The sequence below is a fragment of the Salvelinus fontinalis genome, chromosome 17 (assembly GCF_029448725.1).
Source record: "Salvelinus fontinalis isolate EN_2023a chromosome 17, ASM2944872v1, whole genome shotgun sequence".
Lineage (NCBI taxonomy): Eukaryota > Metazoa > Chordata > Actinopteri > Salmoniformes > Salmonidae > Salvelinus > Salvelinus fontinalis.
This window is the reverse complement of record NC_074681.1, coordinates 21,741,213-21,766,147: the sequence shown is the minus strand read 5'-3', so window position 1 is coordinate 21,766,147 and position 24,935 is coordinate 21,741,213. Positions and strand designations below refer to the sequence as shown.

General features: G+C 44.3%; 1 protein-coding gene across 1 annotated transcript; it reads right to left on the bottom strand.

Moving 5' to 3' along the window:
* Positions 1-3,215: 3,215 nt before the first annotated feature.
* LOC129813974 (mitochondrial coenzyme A transporter SLC25A42-like) lies at positions 3,216-24,632 on the bottom strand. The gene is made up of 6 exons (XM_055866664.1): positions 24,087-24,632; positions 12,752-12,943; positions 9,575-9,689; positions 9,448-9,473; positions 8,616-8,782; positions 3,216-3,356 (listed from the first exon to the last, which is right to left on the bottom strand). The coding sequence occupies exons 2-6, from the start codon at positions 12,833-12,835 to the stop codon at positions 3,236-3,238; spliced, it is 513 nt and encodes a 170-aa protein (XP_055722639.1). The 5' UTR covers positions 12,836-12,943; positions 24,087-24,632; the 3' UTR covers positions 3,216-3,235.
* Positions 24,633-24,935: the final 303 nt, after the last annotated feature.

The following is a 24,935-nucleotide window of genomic DNA, read 5'->3' as shown; positions in this document are numbered from 1 at the left end:
CTATAGGGGGTGCTGTTTCAAATTAGCATAATTGTCTCTACAGATGAAACGGCTTCCCACAAAATCCTTGATCGTACAATATGCATATTATTATTATTATTGGATAGAAAACAGTCTATAGTTTCTATAGGAGTTGAAATTTTGTCTCTAAGTGGAACAGAGCCCATTCTACAGCAATTTCCCTGACATGGAGTCAGATTTGAGAAATGTTGGCCACTCTTCTGAAGTCAGTTAAAAGGGCACTGTCGTTGCTATGACTATACGGACACTTCTTACGTCTTCCCCTGGATGCCTTTACGTGATGACGATTCCAACGGGGTCGATTGCGCGTTCACAGGCCCTACAAATGAAAAAACCCTGAAGCTAGTCATTCTTTGGGAGCTGCGTCATGAGCCTAGAGGACACCGGCGCGCACCTGTTCCAAGCGTTAGTTTAGCCTGTTATATTTCTCCGGTCATCTTTTCACTCGTTATAGGAGTTAAAAACATCATAAGGTAGTTAATTTAAAGCGTTTTATAGCAATTTATATCCGTTTAGTGCGATTTTGGGACATTTATTTTTGCAACGATGTGAAAAGTTGGGCACGCTTTTCAGTTCATCCCGAACGCAGTTGACATTTCCACATGGCAAGAGGACAGCTTTCCACCAAAAGACGATTTCTCCCAAGAAAGGATCCTTTGCCCAAGATACTGATGGAAGAACAGCTCAAGGTAGGACATTTTTATTATGATAAATCGTGTTTCTGTCGAAACATTTTAGTGGCTTAGGACGCCATGTTTTTTGACGTAGCTTCGCTTGGCGCAAACTGTATTGAAAAGTAAGGATAAATTAAAAAATGTAATAACGCAATTGTATTAAGAATTAAATTGTCTATCAATCCCTGTCCACCCTATATTTTTTAGTCACGTTTATGAGTATTTATGTATAAGAGTAGATCACTGTCTAAGTGGCGCAAGGACTTTTTCTTTACCAGCTTGTCTACATTTCACATTGTCTAACCATGATTTTGGTGGCTAAATATAAACATTTTCGATCAAACTGTATATGCATGTTGTAATGTGATGTTACAGGAGTGTCATCGGAAGAATTCTGAGAAGGTTAGTGAAAAAATTAATATCTTTTGGCGATGTTGACTTTTATCGCTCACTTTGGCTAGAATCAATGCTGGGCTGCTAATTGCTATGTGCTAAGCTAATATAACGATTTATTGTGTTTTCGCTGTAAGACACTTAGAAAATCTGAAATATTGTCTGTATTCACAGGATCTGTGTCTTTCGATTCGTGTATGCTGTGTATTTTTACGAAATGTTTGATGATTAGTAGTTAGGTAAACACGTTGCTCATTGTAATTATTCTAGTCCATTTGTGATGGTGGGTGCAATTGTAAACTATGCCATCTACCTGAAATATGCACTTTTTTCTAACAAAACCTATCCCATACCATAAATATGTTATCAGACTGTCATCTAATGAGTTTTTTTGTTGGTTAGGGGCTATAAATATCTTAGTTTAGCCGAATTGGTGATGGCTACTGGTGTTGGTGGACAAATAAAAGATGGTGGATTATGCTAATGTGTTTTTAGGTAATAGATGTACATCTTTACATATTGTGTCTTCCCTGTAAAACATTTTAAAAATCGGAAATGTTGACTGGATTCACAAGATCTGTGTCTTTCATTAGCTGTATTGGACTTTAATGTGTGAAAGTTAAATATTTAAAAAAAATATTTTTTTTGAATTTCGCGGCACTGGTTTTTCAGTGGGGGGGGGGGGGGTGTGCCGCTAGCGCCACGCTGATCCTAGACAGGTTAACACGGGGGCCCCTCAGGGGTAATTGCTCAGTCCCCTCCTGTACTCCCTATTGACTCATGACTGCACGGCCAGGCACAACTCCAACACCATCATTTGCTGATGACAACAATGGTAGGCCTGATCACCGACAACGATGAGACAGCCTATAGGGAGGTCAGAGACCTGACCGTGTGGTGCAAGGACAAAAACCACTCCCTCAACGTGATCAAGACAAAGGAGATGATTGTGGACTACAGGAAAAGGAGGACCGAGCACGCCCCCATTCTCATCGACGGGGCTGTAGTCAAGCAGGTTGAGAGCTTCAAGTTCCTTGGTGACCACATCAAACAAACTAACATGGTCCAAGCACACCAAGACAGTCATGAAGAGGGCACAACAACGCCTATTCCCTCTGGCATGGGTCTTCAGATGCTCAAATATTATTACAGCTGCACCATCAAGAGCATCCTGAAAGGTTGCATCCCTGCCTGGTATGGCAACTGCTCGGCCTCCGACCGCAAGGCACTACAGAGGGTAGTGTGTACGGCCCAGTACATTACATACCCCCCCACCCTCTTCTACGCTGCTGCTACTCTCTGTTATTATCTATGCATAGTCACTTTAATAACTCTACCTACATGTACATATTACCTCAATTACCTCGACACCGGTGCCCCCGCACATTGACTCTGTACCGGTACCCCCTGAATATAGCTCAGACATTGTTATTTACTGCTGCTCTTCAATTATTTGTTATTCTTCTCTCTTACTTTTTTTGGGGGGGGGGGGGGGGATTTTCTTAAAACTGCATTGTTGGTCAAGGGCTTATAAGTAAGCATTTCACTGTAAGGTCTATACCTGTTGTATTCGGCGCATGTGACAAATACATTTGATTTGAGTCCCTGCCGCTGAAAAACATCCCCACAGCATGATGCTGCAACCACCATGCTTCCACGTAGGGATGGTGCCAGATTTCCTCCAGACGTGACGCTTGGCATTCAGGCCAAAGTGTGGTGCCTTGTGGCAAACTCCAAGCAGGCTGTCGTGTGGCTTCCGTCCGGCCACTCTACAATAAAGGCCTGATAGGTGGAGTGCTGCAGAGATGGTTGTCCTTCTGGAAGGTTCTCCAATATCCACAGAGGAACTCTGGAGCTCCGTCAGAGTGACCATCGGGTTCTTGGTTCTCATAGCAAAGGGTCTAAATACTAATGTAAAAAAAGGTATTTCTGTTGATCATTTTTAATAAATGTGCAAAAATGTCTAAAAACCTGTTTTCGCTTTGTCATTATGTGGTATTGTGTGTAAACTGATGAGGACAACATTTTATACATTTTAGAATTAGGCTGTAACGTAACAAAATGTGGAAAAAGGGAAGGGGTCTGAATACTTCTCAAATGTACTGTGTGTGGGAGTGTGTGTGTTCTCAGAGGTAGGGGTAGTTGTCTTACATCTCCTTGGGCGTGACAGCCATCCTGGCTCGCACCATGTCCAGAGGGTAGGTGAGCATCGCAGCTGTGGTACCGGCCATAGAACCAGCCAGTAACCTTGGCACCGGCGGCAGGGCTCTGGAACACAGTACACAGGATATATAAGGGCCTGATTTGACAATCTTTGAATACCTAGGCTCTGATCCAGGCTTGAGGAACATGGAAAAAACAGCAGACACTAGGCAGAGTTGCAAAGAAAAAGTAATATCTCAGACTGGCCAATAAAAAGACAAGATTAAGATGAGAAGAGCTAGTTTGCGCTGTTCTGTGAAGGGAGTAGCACACAGCGCTGTACAAGATCTTCAGTTTCCATTACTTCTTGAATAATATAAAAGCCTAATGAGCTTAGTCCAATTGTCATACCCAATCAGAATCCAAAACATTGGTATTTATTTTATTTAACCAGGAAGGGCTCATTAAGATTTGAAATCTTATTTTCAAGAGCGTCCTGGTCAAGATAGGCAGCACCAAGTCATTAACAATTACAGACAGACAACATGACAAACTACAAGTAATCTAGTAAAAACCATAGAAATCACAGGAGTGTAACAAAATCATAAAACTGCAAATTAAAAAGATTGACAGGTCAAGGAATAGCCTCAAAATCCTTCAATGATTTAAAAACACCAAATCGGGACAAGTTCTTCCAGTTTAAAAATGATTTTGTAAGGCGTTCCAAGCTGATGGCGCAGAGTACATAAAAGCCCTTTTATCAAATTCAGTTCATCCATTTGAAACAGTTAGCAGGTCACCTCCCTGACCAAGGCCCTTCTCCCCCAATTGCTCAGTTTGGCCTGCCGGCCTGCTCTAGCAAGAGTCTTGGTGGATCCAAATTTCTTCCATTTAAGAATGATAGAGGCCACTGTATTCTCGGGGACCTTCAATGGTGCAGAATTGTTTTGCTACCCTTCCCCAGATCTGTTCCTCAACACAATCCTGTCTCGGAGCTCTACGGACAATTCCTTCGACCTCATGGCTTGGTTTTTACTCTGACATGAACTGTCAACTGTGGGACCTTATATAGACAGGTGTGTGCCTTTCCAAATCATGTACAATCAATTGAACTTACCACAGGTGGACTCCAATCAAGTTGAAACATCTCAAGGATGATCATTACATTACATTTACATTTAAGTCATTTAGCAGACGCTCTTATCCAGAGCGACTTACAAATTGGTGCATTCACCTTATGACAATAGAAACAAGATGCACCTGAGCTTAATTTCAAGTCTCAAAGCAAAGGGTCTAAATACTTATGTAAATAAGATATGTATTTTATTTTTAATACATTTGCAAAATGGGGGAGTCATGAGGTATTGTGTACAGATTGGTGATAATTATCATTTTTTAAATTCATTTTAGAATAAGCCTGTAATGTAACAAAATGTGGGAAAAAGTGAAGGGGTCTGAATACTTTCCGAATGCACTGTATCTAGCTGGCTAACTAGAGACTTGTGATCTTCAGCAGTGTGACACAGTTAACAATCAACGTTAACCATGTTAGCATTACATTCCTCCTGCTAGTAGCCTTTTCGCTCTGGGAGACCTGTACACAATGGATATATCAATGTGTACCGGCCTCCCAAAGCAAAGAGGCTATCCTGTTAGCCGATGTTACCAATAATAGTTTTTCCTGTCAGCGAACACGTCTAGGTCTAGTTCCTAAAAGTTATAACGTTAGCTACCTAGCTGGCTATTCATGACTACATCTGGCTATACAGTCGTGGCCAAAAGTTTTGAGAATGACACAAATATTAATTTCCAAAGTTTGCTGCTTCAGTGTCTTTAGATATTTTTGTCAGATGTTACTATGGAATACTGAAGTATAATTACAAGCATTTCATAAGTGTCAAAGGCTTTTATTGACAATTGCATGAAGTTGATGCAAAGAGTCAATATTTGCAGTGTTGACCCTTCTTTTTCCAAGATCCGTCCTGGCATGCTGTCAATTAACTTCTGGGCCACATCCTGACTGATGGCAGCCTATTCGTGCTCCATCATGCTGGAAAAGGCATTGTTCGTCACCAAACTGTTCCTGGATGGTTAGGAGAAGATGTTCTCTGAGGATGTGTTGGTATCATTCTCTATTCATGGCTGTGTTCTTAGGCAAAATTGTGAGTGAGCCCACTCCCTTGGCTGAGAAGCAACCCCACACATGAATGGTCTCAGGATGCTTTACTGTTGACATGACACAGGACTGATGGTAGCGCTCACCTTGTCTTCTCCGGACAAGATTTTTTTCCAGATGCCCCAAACAATCGGAAAGGGGATTCATCAGAGAAAATGACTTTACCCCAGTCCTCAGCAGTCCAATCCCTGTACCTTTTGCAGAATATCAGTCTGTTCCTGATGCTTTTCATGGAGAGGAGTGGCTTCTTTGCTGCCCTTCTTGACACCAGGCCATCCTCCAAAAGTCTTCGCCTCACTGTGCATGCAGATGCACTCACACCTGCCTGCTGCCATTCCTGAGCAAGCTCTGTACTGGTGGTGCCCCGATCCCGCAGCTGAATCTACTTTAGGAGACGGTCCTGGCGCTTGCTGGACTTTCTTGGGTGCCCTGAAGCCTTCTTCACAACAATTGAACCGCTCTCCTTGAAGTTCTTGACGATCCGATAAATGGTTGATTTTGGTGCAATCTTACTGGCAGCAATATCCTTGCCTGTGAAGCACATTTTTGTGCAAAGCAATGATGACAGCACGTGTTTCCTTGCAGGTAACCATGGCTGACAGAGGAAGAACAATGATTCCAAGCACCACCCTCCTTTTGAAGCTTCCAGTCTGTTTTTCGAACTCAATCAGCATGACAAAGTGACCTCCAGCCTTGTCCTCGTCATCGCTCACACATGTGTTAATGAGATAATCACTGACATGATGTCAGCTGGTCCTTTTGTGGCAGGGCTGAAATGCAGTGGACATGTTTATTGGGGATTCAGTTCATTTGCATGGCAAAGAGAGACTTTGCAATTAATTGCAATTCATCTGATCACTCTTCATAACATTCTGGAGTATATGCAAATTGCCATCATACAAACTGAGGCAGCAGACTTTGTGAAAATTCATATGCGTGTCATTCTCAAAAGTTTTGTCCACGACTGTACATTGCTTTGGCCTAGCTAGTTAACGTTATCAACCAGAGGGACATTACAATTCCTAGCTAGTTGTCTAACACTAGCTGTAAACAGCAGCATTGACTTCCTATTTTAAAAGGCCTCGATGAGTAGAATAACTAGCTAATTAACGTTAGTATTTGAAACCATCCAGTCCTATGATTAATTGTCTATCGTATACAAAGTATTATGTGCTTCTGGCAGTGTAGTTATGATATCCACCAACACATTTGAAAAGACAGTACAAGCCCAATCGAAGTAATTACAGATTGACCCTTTTCTCAACATTGTAATATCACAATGTTCTACTGGAAACCTGCCTTTATCTATGCATACGGGTGTGTAATGCGTTCACCTCCCTCCCGTGCCACACCTCCAGGTGTGAGCCCGCTTTGAGAAGGTTCTGGAGGATCTGACTCGCTACAACCCTTGCTACATGGAGGAGATGGAGTCTTTGACGAATCACAGGAGGATAGGATCAGCAATAATCTGCAATGGATGTCACCAACAATGAGAGATAGGCTACACCTACAGTCAGACCTTTACTAGGAGGGTGTGTGTGGATGTGAGTGGTCTTTCTTTATCTCATTGTTCACTGGTCATTTCTGTCATGCCCTGATCTCTAATTCCCCCTCACTCTCCCTCCCCATCTTTCTCCCTCTCACAGTGTGAAGGTGGTATATAATGAGCTCCACAACACTCATGGCCATCTGCGCTGGTGGAAGAACACCCACAGACTGGGCATGCCCACTGACTAGCTTCAGTTCCAGGTGTGCGTGAGTGCGTTGCACCTGGAACTGAGACCAGTCAGTCGGCATGTTCGGTCTGTGATTGTTCTTTGTCGATGTTACATGAAAACACTCAAGCACGCGGTACACTTTTGAAAATGGTATTATCCCGACAATTGAATTTAGAAACACTTGTGTGTAGCCTACAGCCACGTGTGCAGCCTACAGCCACGTGTGCAGCCTACAGCCACGTGTGCAGCCTACAGCCACGTGTGCAGCCTACAGCCACGTGTGCAGCCTACAGCCACGTGTGCAGCCTACAGCCACGTGTGCAGCCTACAGCCACGTGTGCAGCCTACAGCCACGTGTGCATTGTTGAGCTAAACTGTCTGGATTTGCCCCGGAGTCTGTTTTGAACCGTAGACATTTAAAAAAATCGTCCCATAGATGATGGGGCGTCCTTAATTTCGAGCCTTGGAGAGAATTATTTTATGAAGACATAAAAACAATTTCGTTGTAATTGTAATGTTGCAAAATTAAATAGGTTACCAAGAGTGGCCAACCATCCTCCAGGAGAGCCTTAAAAAGGAAATTGTTGTATTTTGAGACAAGCTTGAATATGCAAAGAAGCCAATAGGCAGAATGTAGCCTATATCTCTGTCTGATTCTCTATGGTAGAAGGATAGTAATGCATTTTGTAAAGTGGCATCCTTGCATCATACAATGACGTGAAAATGGTGTTACATAGTGACAAGTGGTAAAAAAAGTTATATCAAGCCTTGCCTGTTAAGTTGAATAGTTTAATTTGCTGTGTAGTGCTAGGGCAAAAATGTGCACCCCTTTGGGTCCCCAGGACCAGGATTAACACATGCGGTTCTATCTAGACTAATCACAATCCTCATCATTTTTAATAAAGTGAACAAACTCTGTTTCATATTCTTGTTTGTTTGTGCTAAGGAGGTCCAGTGGGTTCATATGAATAGTACTGCTGAATGTATTACAATCATGTTGGTAGGGTTGACTTGAGTTAAATATTGTTATGTTTTGGTATTGTAATGCATTCTGCAACTGGTCTCATCACCTGCTGCTTGCATTTCAATAGCTAAGTTGTTAATGTTTATGAATTACACAATTGCCAGAAAGAGAGGATAAATCAGGCTAAGATGCTTGCTTAAACATCAGTCAACAGCCAAATTAGCGCAGAACAACATTGCCTGAACACTTATATGTACGATTTTGTGATGAGATTCCAAATAATATTGGAGATATGAGCGAAGAGTAATACTACAAATTACGGAACTAAATTTGGCACACCCGTTGAGAACACAATTCTCTAAAATAGTCAGCAGATGGTGCCACAATGCGCTCGCTACTTTTCTTGCCAGAAGAATGGATAAAACATTTAGCATTCTCCGTAGGGATTCTCTAAGAATATCGTATTCCCCATTAGGCAGGAACCTAGCCTCTGGACAAGATTAGTTTATATATGGATGGTTACTCACTTGCCCTGGAAGCCGAAGTATCCTCCCAGTAGTCTCTTGTACTGCTCGTGAGCACAGAACTGGATGGCAGCGTAGGGGATGACCCGTACCATGGTGGCAGAGTTGCCCCTCCACAGGCTGAGGAAGCCATCCTTCAGGTAGGTCCGATAGATCAACCTATATGCCTCCTGGGGGTGGACCAACAGCATGGGGTCTCATCATCATCATCATCATAAACAGCATCTTCATCAACAGTATCGCCATCATCACAAAGGTGAATCCAGTGGTGGAAAAAGTACCCAACTGTCATACTTGATTAAAAGTAAAGATAGTAAAATTCTACTTGAGTAAAAGTCTAAAAGTAATTGGTTCAAAATATACTTAAGTATCAAAAGAAAAAATTATTTAAAATTCCTTTTATTAAGCAAACCAGATGGCACCATTCTGTTGTTGTTTTTTATTTACAGAAAGCCACGGCCACACAACATTCAGACATAATTTACAAACGAAGAATGTGTGTTTAGTTGAGTCTGCCAGATCAGAGGCAGTAAGGATGACCAGGAATGTTCGCTTGATAAAAGCGTGAATTTGACTATTTTCCTGTCCTGTTAAGCATTCAAAATGTAACGAGTACTTTTGGGTGTCAGGGAAAATGTATGGAGTAAAAAGTACAATCTTTTATTTAGGAATGTAGTGAAGTAAAAGTAGTCAAAGTAAAGTAAAGTACAGATACACCAAAAAAATACTTAAGTAGTATTTGAAAGTATTTTTTACTTAAGTACTTTACACCACTGGGTGAATCATGAATCATCATCAAATGAATTTTACACAGTACATGGGTCAAACAACTCACCTTGGCAGAGAATCTTGCTGAGGACACTACAATGAAGGAAATAAATAGACAAAAATGTATGACATTGAAAATAAAAATAATTGATTCCTCACTATTCCAAAAGCATGTGAGAAGTGTTGCTGCCTACCTTGGAAGATGATCTTGGTTCTATCCAGTGGGGCCACAGCGGTTTTGGCCAAGGCTCCAGCTAAGGCCCCTGAGAGGAGGGAGTTAACCACAGACCGTGTCTGGGGCTTTAGACCCTGCACAGACAGATGGATGGACGGAGAGCAGGAGGGGACAAACATGACCAAAAGGGGTCAATCAATTGATAACTACTAACATAAACAAAGACATTATGCATAAATAGTTCATGTAGGCCTATGAATAAGCAGTAAGAGCTTCCATACAAAACGATGTATCTGACTGAGTCGGTGGAAAAAGAAGATTTAAGGAAGATTAAGATTTATTTAGATTTAATGAGCTCAACAACATTTCCCTGCCTGGGAGTGCCTTGATAGATTCATTCTAAACTAAAACTAATCCAATACAGGCATCTTGTTAATATTATAAAAACACATGTCATAACTCAGCAAGTCCAAACACCTTCAGGCTGTTTGATGGGGTTATTCCAAGCCTGCCAGCCACTCCTTCCTGTCATAATGTAGTTATCCAACTTAATGTCCCTACATGCAGGACAGCAGACCGGGCCTGGTTCCACAGCCTGTCCCTAGCTAACCCAACCCTGTCCCGAGCTAACCCAAGCCTGTCCCGAGCTAACCCAAGCCTGTCCCGAGCTAACCCAAGCCTGTCCCGAGCTAACCCAAGCCTGTCCCGAATTAAGCCAGCGAGAGCAGAGTGAGTGAGCAGCGAGAGCACAGAGCGAGAGACTGAGTGTGAGAGAGAGAGACTGAGTGTGAGAGAGAGAGACTGAGTGTGAGAGAGAGCAGAGAGTGAGAGCAAAGAGGAGTGAAGAGAGTGAAGAGCAGAGAGTGACGAGAGAGCAGAGAGTGAGAGCAGAGAGTGAAGAGTGGGTGAAGAGTGAGCAGAGAGAGCAGAGAGTGGAGAGAGAGATAGCAGAGAGAGCAGAGAGTGAAGAGAGAGAGAGCAGAGAGTGAAGAGAGAGAGAGCAGAGAGTGAAGAGAGAGAGAGCAGAGAGTGAAGAGAGAGTGAGCAGAGAGTGAAGAGAGAGTGAGCAGAGAGTGAAGAGAGAGAGAGCAGAGAGTGAAGAGAGAGAGAGCAGAGAGTGAAGAGAGAGAGAGCAGAGAGTGAAGAGAGTGAAGAAAGAGAGAGCAGAGAGAGTGAAGAGAGCAGAGAGAATGAAGAGAGAGCAGAGAGAGTGAAGAGAGAGAAGGCAGAGAGTGAAGAGAGAGAGAGCAGAGAGAGCAGAGAGTGAAGAGAGAGTGAGCAGAGAGTGGAGAGAGAGAGAGCAGAGAGTGGAGAGAGAGAGAGCAGAGAGTGAAGAGAGAGAGAGCAGAGAGTGAAGAGAGAAGGCAGAGAGTGAAGAGAGAGAGAGCAGAGAGAGCAGAGAGTGAAGAGAGAGTGAGCAGAGAGTGGAGAGAGAGAGAGCAGAGAGTGAAGAGAAGAGAGAGAGAGCAGAGAGTGAAGAGAGAGAGAGCAGAGAGTGAAGAGAGTGAAGAAAGAGAGAGCAGAGAGAGTGAAGAGAGCAGAGAGAGTGAAGAGAGAGATAGCAGAGAGTGAAGAGAGAGATAGCAAAGAGTGAAGAGAGAGATAGCAGAGAGTGAAGAGAGAGATAGCAGAGAGTGAAGAGAGAGATAGCAGAGAGTGAAGAGAGAGATAGCAGAGAGTGGCGAGAGAGATAGCAGAGAGTGGCGAGAGAGATAGCAGAGAGTGGCGAGAGAGATAGCAGAGAGTGGCGAGAGAGATAGCAGAGAGTGGAGAGAGAGATAGCAGAGAGTGGAGAGAGAGAGATAGCAGAGAGTGGAGAGAGAGAGATAGCAGAGAGAGAGATAGCAGAGAGTGGAGAGATAGCAGAGAGTGGAGAGATAGCAGAGAGTGGAGAGAAGAGTGAAGAGAGAGAAGAGAGATAGCAGAGAGTGGAGAGAAGAGTGAAGAGAGAGAGGAGAGATAGCAGAGAGTGGAGAGGAGAGATGAGAGTGAGCAGAGAGTGAAGAGAGCAGAGAGTGAAGAGAGTGAGAGAGCAGAGAAAGCAGAGCAAAGTGAGAGAGCAGAGAGCGGAGAGTGGAGAGAGAGAGCAGAGAGTGAAGAGAGAGAGAGAGAGAGAGCAGAGAGCAGAGAGCAGAGCAGAGAGAGAGTGAGAGAAGAGAGTGAGCAGAGAGAGTTAAGAGAGAGCAGCGAGAGCGAGCAGAGAGCAGAGAGAGCAGAGTGAGAGAAGAGAGTGAAGAGAGAGGAGAGAGAGCAGAGTGGGCGAGTGAAGAGAGAGAGAGCAGAGTGAGAGCAGAGAGTAGAGAGTGAAGAGAGTGAGAGAGGGCCGAGCGAGAGCGAGGCATTGAAAGAAGGAAAAATAGAGAAAAAAAAGAGGGAAGGACTGGGGGAGGCTGTGTGTCCAGTTGAATGGACTGGCTCAGCTCATCCCACTCCTCCTCTCCTCTGTTCTCATTCACTCCATTCCTGAGACGTCTCGCACAGCGACCAATGTAAGAATAAACAAACACACTCAAGTGGAAAAAGTAAAAGAGACTGGGAGATAGGCTAGTGTGTGTCAACTGTGTGTGTGTGTGTGACAAGAAAAGATAGCCAGCCCTGACGATGAGTCATAAAATAAAATAAGTACTGACAAGAAGTCAATAGTAGAAAAACAAGATAGAAGAATGTGGCCCTGTTTGAACATAGAAGTCTCTTGTTACCGGCATTAAACCACTCCTAGAATGTTGTGAACTGACTGTAAACAACAGACAGCTGTACCTTGATATTCTATATGATAAACACGTTGCACGTCACTAGGGGGGAGAAGGAGCAGAAGAGCCAATACAGAATATAGGCTATCTTTGCCATGCATATCCTCATATCATGGCTTTGAGTTATTTTGTTTAGGCCTACTGTTCATCTTGCATTAAGAAATAGTTTTTAGTCCAGAAGAATTTATTCTCTTGTCCAGGTTAAGGCATGACCTTCCTCCACACAAAGGAAAGCCATTGGAAGCTATAGTTATGGTGGGGAAAAGGCCTTATTCCAAACCGGCTCCTAGCCCCTAGGCAAAACAATATGTAGACCTGCAAAGGTTGGACTTGGAATTAAGAGTTGGGTTAATAATGGAGTCAAAGTTTGAGTTTTTCCTAATCACATGACCAGACGGGGCAAAACTCCAGGCCCCAGCCAATGAACAGATGAAACTCCAGCTTACCTCTGCCTGGCTGTCGGAGGGCAGTGGCAGCACCTCTCCTTGTGTGAGTGGTGTTGCCTGGTGTTGCTGGACTCCATTCCCCATCCCCGTGGACTACGACGCTCACCAGCCGCTGCCCACACTCATACAAACCGGCCACCGGGAGGCGGCAACGCCAACTACCTGAAACTAGGAACGGCAAGGCCCAAGGGTCTAACAGAGGGGAAAACACATGAATGATCATGTCAATGCAGATTCTTGTCTCAAGCAACCTCTCTACTGATTGCCACTGTTTGTCAGCTGAAATGCAACACTGACAAGCCACTAGAATTAGGTCACACAACAACAATTACCAATGCCCCACTGAACAGATCTTTACCACAGTACGCCAAATCCCTGTAGATCAATTGACATAACAAAGAATGAGTTAACAGAGCAGAAACTCTATGGACGACAGCTCAATTAGTGAATTATTAACCAATCAGGGCACATTAATAAAGACCCTGTGAGAGGCTTTGCCTTCAGGAGTAATGCCCCTATCAAAGTGAGCTCTCTGTTCCACCCTTACACAACCATTGTTCTAGGCTAGCCCTGTATTTACACAACCGTTGGTGGTCTAGGATAGCCCTGTATTTACACAACCGTTGGTGGTCTAGGCTAGCCCTGTATTTACACAACCGTTGGTGGTCTAGGCTAGCCCTGTATTTACACAACCGTTGGTGGTCTAGGCTAGCCCTGTATTTACACAACCGTTGGAGGTCTAGGCTAGCCCTGTATTTACACAACCGTTGGAGGTCTAGGCTAGCCCTGTATTTACACAACCGTTGGAGGTCTAGGCTAGCCCTGTATTTACACAACCGTTGGAGGTCTAGGCTAGCCCTGTATTTACACAACCGTTGGAGGTCTAGGCTAGCCCTGTATTTACACAACCGTTGGAGGTCTAGGCTAGCCCTGTATTTACACAACCGTTGGTGGTCTAGGCTAGCCCTGAATTTACACAACCGTTGGTGGTCTAGGCTAGCCCTGAATTTACACAACCGTTGGAGGTCTAGGCTAGCCCTGTATTTACACAACCGTTGGAGGTCTAGGCTAGCCCTGTATTTACACAACCGTTGGTGGTCTAGGCTAGCCCTGTATTTACACAACCGTTGGTGGTCTAGGCTAGCCCTGTATTTACACAACCGTTGGTCTAGGCTAGCCCTGTATTTACACAACCGTTGGTGGTCTAGGCTAGCCCTGTATTTACACAACCGTTGGTGGTCTAGGCTAGCCCTGTATTTACACAACCGTTGGTGGTCTAGGCTAGCCCTGTATTTACACAACCGTTGGAGGTCTAGGCTAGCCCTGTATTTACACAACCGTTGGTGGTCTAGGCTAGCCCTGTATTTACACAACCGTTGGAGGTCTAGGCTAGCCCTGTATTTACACAACCGTTGGAGGTCTAGGCTAGCCCTGTATTTACACAACCGTTGGAGGCCTAGGCTAGCCCTGTATTTACACAACCGTTGGTGGTCTAAGCTAGCCCTGTATTTACACAACCATTGTTCTAGGCTAGCCCTGTATTTACACAACCATTGGTGGTCTAGGCTAGCCCTGTATTTACACAACCGTTGGTGGTCTAGGCTAGCCCTGTATTTACACAACCGTTGGTGGTCTAGGCTAGCCCTGTATTTACACAACCGTTGGTGGTCTAGGCTAGCCCTGTATTTACACAACCGTTGGTGGTCTAGGCTAGCCCTGTATTTACACAACCGTTGGTGGTCTAGGCTAGCCCTGTATTTACACAACCGTTGGAGGTCTAGGCTAGCCCTGTATTTACACAACCGTTGGTGGTCTAGGCTAGCCCTGTATTTACACAACCGTTGGTGGTCAACCTCCAACGGTTGTGTAAATACAGGGCTAGCCTAGACCTCCAACGGTTGTGTAAATACAGGGCTAGCCTAGACCACCAACGGTTGTGTAAATACAGGGCTAGCCTAGACCACCAATGGTTGTGTAAATACAGGGCTAGCCTAGAACAATGGTTGTGTAAATACAGGGCTAGCCTAGACCACCAACGGTTGTGTAAATACAGGGCTAGCCTAGACCACCAACGGTTGTGTAAATACAGGGCTAGCCTAGACCACCAACGGTTGTGTAAATACAGGGCTAGCCTAGACCACCAACGGTTGTGTAAATACAGGGCTAGCCTAGACCTCCAACGATTGTGTAAATACAGGGCTAGCCTAGACCTCCAACGGTTGTGTAAATACAGGGCTAGACTAGACCTCCAACGGTTGTGTAAATACAGGGCTAGCCTAGACCACCAACGGTTGTGTAAATACAGGGCTAGCCTTGACCTCCAACGGTTGTGTAAATACAGGGCTAGCCTAGACCTCAAACGGTTGTGTAAATACAGGGCTAGCCTAGACCTCCAACGGTTGTGTAAATACAGGGCTAGCCTAGACCACCAACGGTTGTGTAAATACAGGGCTAGCCTAGACCACCAACGGTTGTGTAAATACAGGTCGGAGGTCTAGGCTAGCCCTGTATTTACACAACCGTTGGAGGTCTAGGCTAGCCCTGTATTTACACAACCGTTGGTGGTCTAGGCTAGCCCTGTATTTACACAACCGTTGGAGGTCTAGGCTAGCCCTGTATTTACACAACCGTTGGAGGTCTAGGCTAGCCCTGTATTTACACAACCGTTGGTGGTCTAGGCTAGCCCTGTATTTACACAACCGTTTGAGGTCTAGGCTAGCCCTGTATTTACACAACCGTTGGTGGTCTAGGCTAGCCCTGTATTTACACAACCGTTGGAGGTCTAGGCTAGCCCTGTATTTACACAACCGTTGGAGGTCTAGGCTAGCCCTGTATTTACACAACCGTTGGTGGTCTAGGCTAGCCCTGTATTTACACAACCGTTGGTGGTCTAGGCTAGCCCTGTATTTACACAACCGTTGGAGGTCTAGGCTAGCCCTGTATTTACACAACCGTTGGTGGTCTAGGCTAGCCCTGTATTTACACAACCGTTGGAGGTCTAGGCTAGCCCTGTATTTACACAACCGTTGGAGGTCTAGGCTAGCCCTGTATTTACACAACCGTTGGAGGTCTAGGCTAGCACTGTATTTACACAACCGTTGGAGGTCTAGGCTAGCCCTGTATTTACACAACCGTTGGAGGTCTAGGCTAGCCCTGTATTTACACAACCGTTGGAGGCCTAGGCTAGCCCTGTATTTACACAACCGTTGGTGGTCTAAGCTAGCCCTGTATTTACACAACCGTTGGAGGTCTAGGCTAGCCCTGTATTTACACAACCGTTGGAGGTCTAGGCTAGCCCTGTATTTACACAACCGTTGGAGGTCTAGGCTAGCCCTGTATTTACACAACCGTTGGAGGTCTAGGCTAGCCCTGTATTTACACAACCGTTGGAGGTCTAGGCTAGCCCTGTATTTACACAACCGTTGGTGGTCTAGGCTAGCCCTGTATTTACACAACCGTTGGAGGTCTAGGCTAGCCCTGTATTTACACAACCGTTGGAGGTCTAGGCTAGCCCTGTATTTACACAACCGTTGGAGGTCTAGGCTAGCCCTGTATTTACACAACCGTTGGAGGCCTAGGCTAGCCCTGTATTTACACAACCGTTGGAGGCCTAGGCTAGCCCTGTATTTACACAACCGTTGGTGGTCTAAGCTAGCCCTGTATTTACACAACCATTGTTCTAGGCTAGCCCTGTATTTACACAACCGTTGGTGGTCTAGGCTAGCCCTGTATTTACACAACCGTTGGTGGTCTAGGCTAGCCCTGTATTTACACAACCGTTGGTGGTCTAGGCTAGCCCTGTATTTACACAACCGTTGGAGGTCTAGGCTAGCCCTGTATTTACACAACCGTTGGAGGTCTAGGCTAGCCCTGTAATTACACAACCGTTGGAGGTCTAGGCTAGCCCTGTATTTACACAACCGTTGGAGGTCTAGGCTAGCCCTGTATTTACACAACCGTTGGAGGTCTAGGCTAGCCCTGTATTTACACAACCGTTGGAGGTCTAGGCTAGCCCTGTATTTACACAACCGTTGGTGGTCTAGGCTAGCCCTGTATTTACACAACCGTTGGTGGTCTAGGCTAGCCCTGTATTTACACAACCGTTGGTGGTCTAGGCTAGCCCTGTATTTACACAACCGTTGGTGGTCTAGGCTAGCCCTGTATTTACACAACCGTTGGTGGTCTAGGCTAGCCCTGTATTTACACAACCGTTGGTGGTCTAGGCTAGCCCTGTATTTACACAACCGTTGGAGGTCTAGGCTAGCCCTGTATTTACACAACCGTTGGAGGTCTAGGCTAGCCCTGTATTTACACAACCGTTGGAGGTCTAGGCTAGCCCTGTATTTACACAACCGTTGGAGGTCTAGGCTAGCCCTGTATTTACACAACCGTTGGAGGTCTAGGCTAGCCCTGTATTTACACAACCGTTGGAGGTCTAGGCTAGCCCTGTATTTACACAACCGTTGGTGGTCTAGGCTAGCCCTGAATTTACACAACCGTTGGTGGTCTAGGCTAGCCCTGAATTTACACAACCGTTGGAGGTCTAGGCTAGCCCTGTATTTACACAACCGTTGGTGGTCTAGGCTAGCCCTGTATTTACACAACCGTTGGTGGTCTAGGCTAGCTCTGTATTTACACAACCGTTGGAGGTCTAGGCTAGCCCTGTATTTACACAACCGTTGGAGGTCTAGGCTAGCCCTGTATTTAGACAACCGTTGGTGGTCTAGGCTAGCCCTGTATTTACACAACCGTTGGTGGTCTAGGCTAGCCCTGTATTTACACAACCGTTGGAGGTCTAGGCTAGCCCTGTATTTACACAACCGTTGGAGGTCTAGGCTAGCCCTGTATTTACACAACCGTTGGTGGTCTAGGCTAGCCCTGTATTTACACAACCGTTGGTGGTCTAGGCTAGCCCTGTATTTACACAACCGTTGGAGGTCTAGGCTAGCCCTGTATTTACACAACCGTTGGAGGTCTAGGCTAGCCCTGTATTTACACAACCGTTGGTGGTCTAGGCTAGCCCTGTATTTACACAACCTTTGGAGGTCTAGGCTAGCCCTGTATTTACACAACCGTTGGAGGTCTAGGCTAGCCCTGTATTTACACAACCGTTGGAGGTCTAGGCTATCCCTGTATTTAGCCATCAACAGAAAAGTTGCTGTATGGTGTTTTCTACACATTCACAGCTGCTTTGACAAAGATCTCACTTGGAGTTTATGACAACTAAATAAAAGGACATTTAAAAGTTTCCACCACAATGTATCTAGACTGAGCGTTAACATTGAAAGAATGAAGAGAGAGACATTTGAGAGCAACAGGCTTCCTGAGTTACCCCTCTGTCCGTCTGCCCTACATCTCAGGGCTATAATAAGTTACTGGGCAACATTTCATCAACAGAAGCACCTCTGGACTGGCACAGCACAAAGCTGCTGCTGCTTTCTGGGTGAAAGGTATCTGTCCAAGGCAGAGGTGACACTGAAGAACACCACCATACACTAGGGCCATCACGATACCAGAATCACCATACTATGATACCAGATTTGCAAAATAAACAAAGGTGACAACATTTGGAGGCTGTTTTTTCCAACATTTGGACTGTTTTCCTCAAGAAATGAAGTCTGATTCATGTTTTGTTACCTTGTCACGATACTTCTGAGTATCTCGATACTGCTGACAACTCTACCAAATACAGCTCAGTGAGCTCACACCTACTCGTATATTGTGCAGACGCGCACACACACACAAGCTCATCACATCACTTTTTTTCCCCTCAGGGTCACGGCGCAAACAAAGGGAACAAAGTGCACCACATAAAAAAAGAAAAGGAGTCACTAAACTAAAATATGGAATTGCCAGTCAACCACACAGCATAAACTGTGTATGCCCACAGAGGGACTCCACCTCATCATACTCTGCGAGAAGAAACAAAGCAAGCCAAATAATCTCTGTCGAGGATATCTAGGCTAATCTACAGGTCTTTCAATTAATCATCACACTGCAAAAATCACCCATTCTTGAAACCCAGACTGAACCGCCTTCTAGGAGCAGCGAGGAGAATGAGGGATGAAAAGAGCAGTATAGAGGGATGAGCCTAGAAAGAGAGCAAACAAACGGGGGCTGTTGGAAGACGGCGTAGTCATTGGCAACTAATATTGGCATCCCTACAGCATGGCCAAATACCAAACTGCAGAAAAAGCACTGAAACAGCCCCCACCCGTCTCTCCTCACCCTCCCTCTCAAATAGAGGTCGACCGATTATGATTTTTCAATGCCGATACCGATTATTGGAGGACCAATAAAAGATTTTATATTACTTATATTACTTATTTGTAATAATGACAATTGCAACAATACTGAATGAACACTTATTTTAACTTAATACATCAATAAAATCAATTTAGCCTCAAATAAATAATGAAACATGTTCAATTTGGTTTAAATAATGCAAAAACAAAGTGTTGGAGAAGAAAGTAAAAGTGCAATATGTGCCATGTAAGAAAGCTAACGTTCCTTGCTCAGAACATGAGAACATATGAAAGCCGGTGGTTCCTTTTAACATGAGTCTTCAATATTCCCAGGTAAGAAGTTTTAGGTTGTAGTTATTATAGGAATTATAGGACTATTTCTCTCTATACCATTTGTATATCATATACCTTTGACTATTGGATGTTCTTTTTTTTTATTTTTTTTTATCCCATTTTCTCCTCAATTTTCGTGGTATCCAATCGCTAGTAATTACTACCTTGTCTCATCGCTACAACTCCCGTACGGGCTCGGGAGAGACGAAGGTCGAAAGCCATGCGTCCTCCGAAGCACAACCCAACCAGCCGTACTGCTTCTTAACACAGCGCGCCTCCAACCCAGAAGCCAGCCGCACCAATGTGTCGGAGGAAACACCGTGTACCTGGCCCCCTTGGTTGGCGCGCACTGCGCCCGGCCCGCCACAGGAGTCGCTGGAGCGCGATGAGACAAGGATATCCCTACCGGCCAAACCCTCCCTACCCCGGACGACGCTATGCCAATTGTGCGTCGCCCCAAGGACCTCCCGGTCGCGGCCGGCTGCGACAGAGCCTGGGCGCGAACCCAGAGACTCTGGTGGCGCAGTTAGCACTGCGATGCAGTGCCCTAGACCACTGCGCCACCCGGGAGGCCTATTGGATGTTCTTATAGGCACTTTAGTATTGCCAGTGTAACAGTATAGCTTCCGTGCCTCTCCTCGCTCCTACCTGGGCTCAAACGAGGGGAACAACTACTCCAAGTCTCAGAGCGAGTGACGTTTCAAACGCTATTAGCGCGCACCCCGCTAACTAGCTAGCCATTTCACATCGGTTACACCAGCCTAATCTCAGGAGTTGATAGGCTTGAAGTCATCAACAGCAGAGCTGCTGGCAAAAGGCACGAAAGTGCTGTTTGAATGAATGCTTACGAGCCTGCTGGTGCCTACCATCTCTCAGTCAGACTGCTCAATCAAATCATAGACTTAATTATAACATAATAACACACAGAAATACGAGCCTTAGGTCATTAAAATGGTCGAATCCGGAAACTATCATCTCGAAAACAAAACATTTATTCTTTCAGTGAAATACGGAACCGTTCCGTATTTTATCTAACGGGTGGCATCCATAAGTCTAAATATTCCTGTTACATTGCACAACCTTCAATGTTATGTCATAATTACTTAAAATTCTGGCAAATTAGTTCGCAACGAGCCAGGCGGCCCAAACTGTTGCATATACCCTGACTCTGCGTGCAATAAATGCAAGAGAAGTGACAATTTCACCTGGTTAATATTGCCTGCTAACCTGGATTTCTTTTAGAAAAATATGCAGGTTTAAAAATATATACTTCTGTGTATTGATTTTAAGAAAGGCATTGATATTTATGGTTAGGTACAGTCATGCAACGATTGTGCTTTTTTCGCAAATGCGCTTTTGTTAAATCATCCCCCGTTTGGCGAAGTTGGCTGTCTTTGTTAGGAAGAAATAGTCTTCACACAGTTCACAACAAGCCAGGCGGCCCAAACTGCTGCATATACCCAGACTCTGTTGCAAGAGAAGAGACACAAAGAAATTCATGTTAGCAGGCAAAATTAACTAAACATGCAGGTTTAAAATAATATACTTGTGTATTGATTTTAAGAAAGGCATTGATTTTATGGTTAGGTACCTTTTTCGCGAATGCGCACCGCATCGATTATATGCAACAGAGGACACGGTAGATAAACTAGTAATATCATCAACCATGTGTAGTTAACTAGTGATTATAATTGATTGATTGTTTTTTATAAGATAAGTTTAATGCTAGCTACCAACTTACCTTGGCTTCTTAATGCATTCGCGAAAACAGGCAGGCTCCTTGTGGAGTGCAATGAGAAGCAGGTGGTTAGAGCGTTGGACTAGTTAACCGTAAGGTTGTGTAACGGATGTGAAATGGCTAGCTAGTTAGCGGTGGTGCGCGCTAATAGCCTTTCAACGTCACTTGCGTCACTTGCTCTGAGACTTTGAAGTAGTGGTTCCCCTCGCGGCTTTTGTGGAGCGATGGGTAACGATGCTTCGTGGGTGACTGTTGTTGATGTGTGCAGAGGGTCCCTGGTTCGCGCCCGGGTCGGGGCGAGGGGACGGACTGAAGTTAAACTGTTACAGTTGCAAGATTGAATCCTTGAGCTGACAAGGTAAAAATCTGTTGTTTTGCCCCTGAACAAGGCAGTTAACCCACCATCCCTAGGCTGTCATTGAAAATAAGAATGTGTTCTTAACTGACTTGCCTAGTTAAATAAAGGTGTAAAAAAACAACAAAAAACAGGTAAATCGGTGTCCAAAAATACCGATTTCCGATTGTTATGAAAACTTGAAATCGGCCCTAATTAATCGGCCATTCCGATTAATCGGTCGACCTCCACTCTCAACCTTCCTGCTATCCCTTATTGCCCCCTCCTGTCTGTCACCACTTTCTTGTTTGATGTGTATGCTCCTGAGTCATGAAATGTGACGTGTCAGCTGCATTCTGCCATGACAACAGAAGACCTGAGGAACATATTCATGGGTTCTCACGTTACATGTCATGAACATACACATCAGCCACAATGGAGTACTGTATTTTTAGTCAATTATTTCTAAGTAATCCTTTAAAAATAGCAATTTAATTGGACTTACATGGGTAGTAGGTGTGTTGGTAGAGTAGACTATTCTCCAAACTAGTCTAGGCCTGCTGTACTAGAAAGAGCTGATCCCAGACCTAAAACTCATTTTCTCCTGGCTTTCTCTTGTCCCTCTGCAGCAGACATATGGTGAGAAATACAATTGGAACATCGAATTGCAATCAAATCACAGTATCTAGACAGTACCTAGACAGTATCGCCAAGAGCAAGTTAGTTGAAACATCTATGGCAGCATTTTGTATAAGTTAACATGTAATGCCCAGAAATGGAAACATAGAGTGCATTCAGAAAGTATTCAGACCCCTTTCCCTTTTCCAAATTTTGTTACTTTACAGCCTTATTCTGAAAATAATTAAATACAAAATACTCATCTATATACACACACACACACACACACACAAATACCCCATAATGACAAAGCAAAACCAGGTTGTTATAAATCTTGGCAAATTTATTTGAAATAAAAAACAGAAGTAACTAATTTACATAAGTATTCAGACCTTTTCAATGAGATTCAAAATTGAGTTCAGGTGCATCCTGTTTCCATTGATCATCCAACTTGGAGTCCACCTGTGGTAAATTCAATTGATTGGACATAATTTGGAAAAGGCACACACCTGTCTATATAAGGTCCCACAGTTGACAGTGCATGTCAGAGCAAAAACCAAGCCATGAGGTCAAAAGAATTGTCTGTAGAGCTTTGAAATAAGATTGTGTTGAGGCAAAGATCTGGGGAAGAGTACCAAAACATTTCTGCAGCATTGAAGGTCCAAGAACACAGTGGCATCCATCATTCAGAAATGGAAGAAGTTTGGAACACCAAGACTCTTCCCTAGAGCTGGCTGCCTGGCCAAACTGAGCAATCTGGGGAGAAGGGCCTTGGTCAAGGAGGTGACCAAGAACCTGATGGTCACTCTGACATAGCTCTGGAGTTCCTCTGTGGAGATGGGAGAACCTTCCAGAAGGACAACCACCTCTGCAGCTCTCCACCAATCAGGCCTTTATGGTAGAGTGGCAAGACGGAAGCCACTCCTCAGTAAAAGGCACATGACAGCCCGCTTGGAGTTTTCCAAAAGGTATCTAAAGGACTCGCAGACCATGAGAAACAAGATTCTTTGGTCTGATGAAACCAAGATTAAAATCTTTGGCATGAATGCCAGGCGTCACGTCTGGAGGAAACCTGCCACCATCCCTACGGTGACGCATGGTGGTGGCAGCTTCATGATGTGGGAACGTTTTTAAGAGGCAGGGACTGGGAGACTAGTCCGGATCGAGGGAAAGATGAACGGAGCAAAGTACAGTGAGATCCTTGATGAAAACTGGAGCAAAGGTTCACCTTCCAACAGGACAACGACCCTAAGCACACAGCCAAGACAACGCAGGAGTGGCTTTGGGACAAGTCTCTGAATGTCTTTGAGTGGCCCAGCCAGAGCCCAGACTTGATCCAGATCAAACATCTCTGGAGAGACCTGAAAATAGCTGCGCAGCGACGCTCCCAGTCCAAATTTTAAACCTGTTTTTGCTTTGTCATTATTGGGTATTGTGTGTAGATTGATGAGGGAAAAAACAACTTAATCCATTTTAGAACAAGGCTGTAATGTAACAAAATGTGGAAAAAGTGAGTCTGAATACTTTCCGAATGCACTGATCACATATCTGGGGTTCAATCTGCATCTAGTTTACTGTACTAACACACCTACCAAATGTATAGGAATATAGGCCTATAACAACAGGTTATACACCATATAGTAAATGTAACCTAGATATTCAGAATGTTTACCTAAGCGTTACATATTTAGGCAGCAAAGGATTAGCTAGCTAGGATTTCTATCTTCTTCGAGATCAGATGACATCATATATATATATTGACAAAATAACAGTGACATTGGACAAGTGGCTGCACACCGTGACAAAGGCACCAGAAGTTGACAAAGACGGAAACTTTTCTATTACTGGAGTGTCATCTCTACATGTATGTTAGCAAACTAGACATCTAACTAGTGACTAGCCAGGGTAACTAACCTATATATACGCACTGCAGATAATGCTAGCTAGCTACTGGTTGTTGAAACAGCATCTGGGCATAACAGGAGACCCGTTCCCTTCCATGCCGACACTGGTTCAACTGGTTGTTAATTTTATCAATAAGTAGTTACACAAGCATTGATATCTTACCTTGTCGATATCCTAGTACCCCTGTGGATCCTTCCGGGTTTCTTTATTTTTTAAATAAATGTACAGACGTTTTCTTTAAATATTCAGTTGGCAGCCTGTCTCCACCCTACGCGGTTCTTGAGTTTAGCGATGGCTATCGAACTGATTCTGAACACCAAAATAACTTAGCTAGCAGGGTTAGCAAGCTAGCTAAATAGCGATCTGTCACGTCAATGTTCAAAGTAGTGTGTCCACGTTTTGAATATAAAACTCTTGAAAGTTGAACACTTTCGTATCGCTAACGTCTTCAGATCCTGGAGGCACTGTCTGTGACATTATTTTCTGTTTCATTGCCCCAACTATGACTTTAGTAACTGTCACCTTCCATGCTGTTTTGTATCTGCTGTGACACCGCTAGTAGCAAGCTTTGCAAGGGCGAGTGCGGTGGGATACTGGGAAATGAAGTCATTGGGAGGTGACGGATGCTTCGATAGGTCCGTTTGAGGGGCGTTAACGTAATCAACGAAAAGCTTTTGTTGGGAATCTTGAGATTTTGTGAGTCTATGAATTTTGCAACTAAAATGCAAATAAAAAAGGGCTCACATATATAGAATTGAAACTTAATGTTCTGTCTGCAATGTCTCTATTTTCAGAACGTGAGTTCCCCTTATAGATGATAAATTGAATAGCAGGTGTGTTAATCAATGTATCATCTATCATCTATGCAAACCATGTAAACTCTCCAGGACCAGGATTATAGAGCACTGTCCAATATAGGGATGAAGTTCATGCATAACATGTTTTATCCATCTTCATCTGATCCTAGTCCCTCAAATCGAAGTTTACTGGTTTCAGTACACAGATGTTCAG

Bases quoted from the DNA above. Each gene is read 5' to 3' on its own strand.
- LOC129813974 (XM_055866664.1), bottom strand. From the start codon at position 12,835: ATGGGGAATGGAGTCCAGCAACACCAGGCAACACCACTCACACAAGGA. The intron at 9,690-12,751 runs GTAAGCTGGAGT...CTGTCTGTGCAG, and splicing joins CCTCCGACAGCCAGGCAGAG to GGTCTAAAGCCCCAGACACG. The intron at 8,783-9,447 runs GTGAGTTGTTTG...GTCCACCCCCAG, and splicing joins CAGCAAGATTCTCTGCCAAG to GAGGCATATAGGTTGATCTA.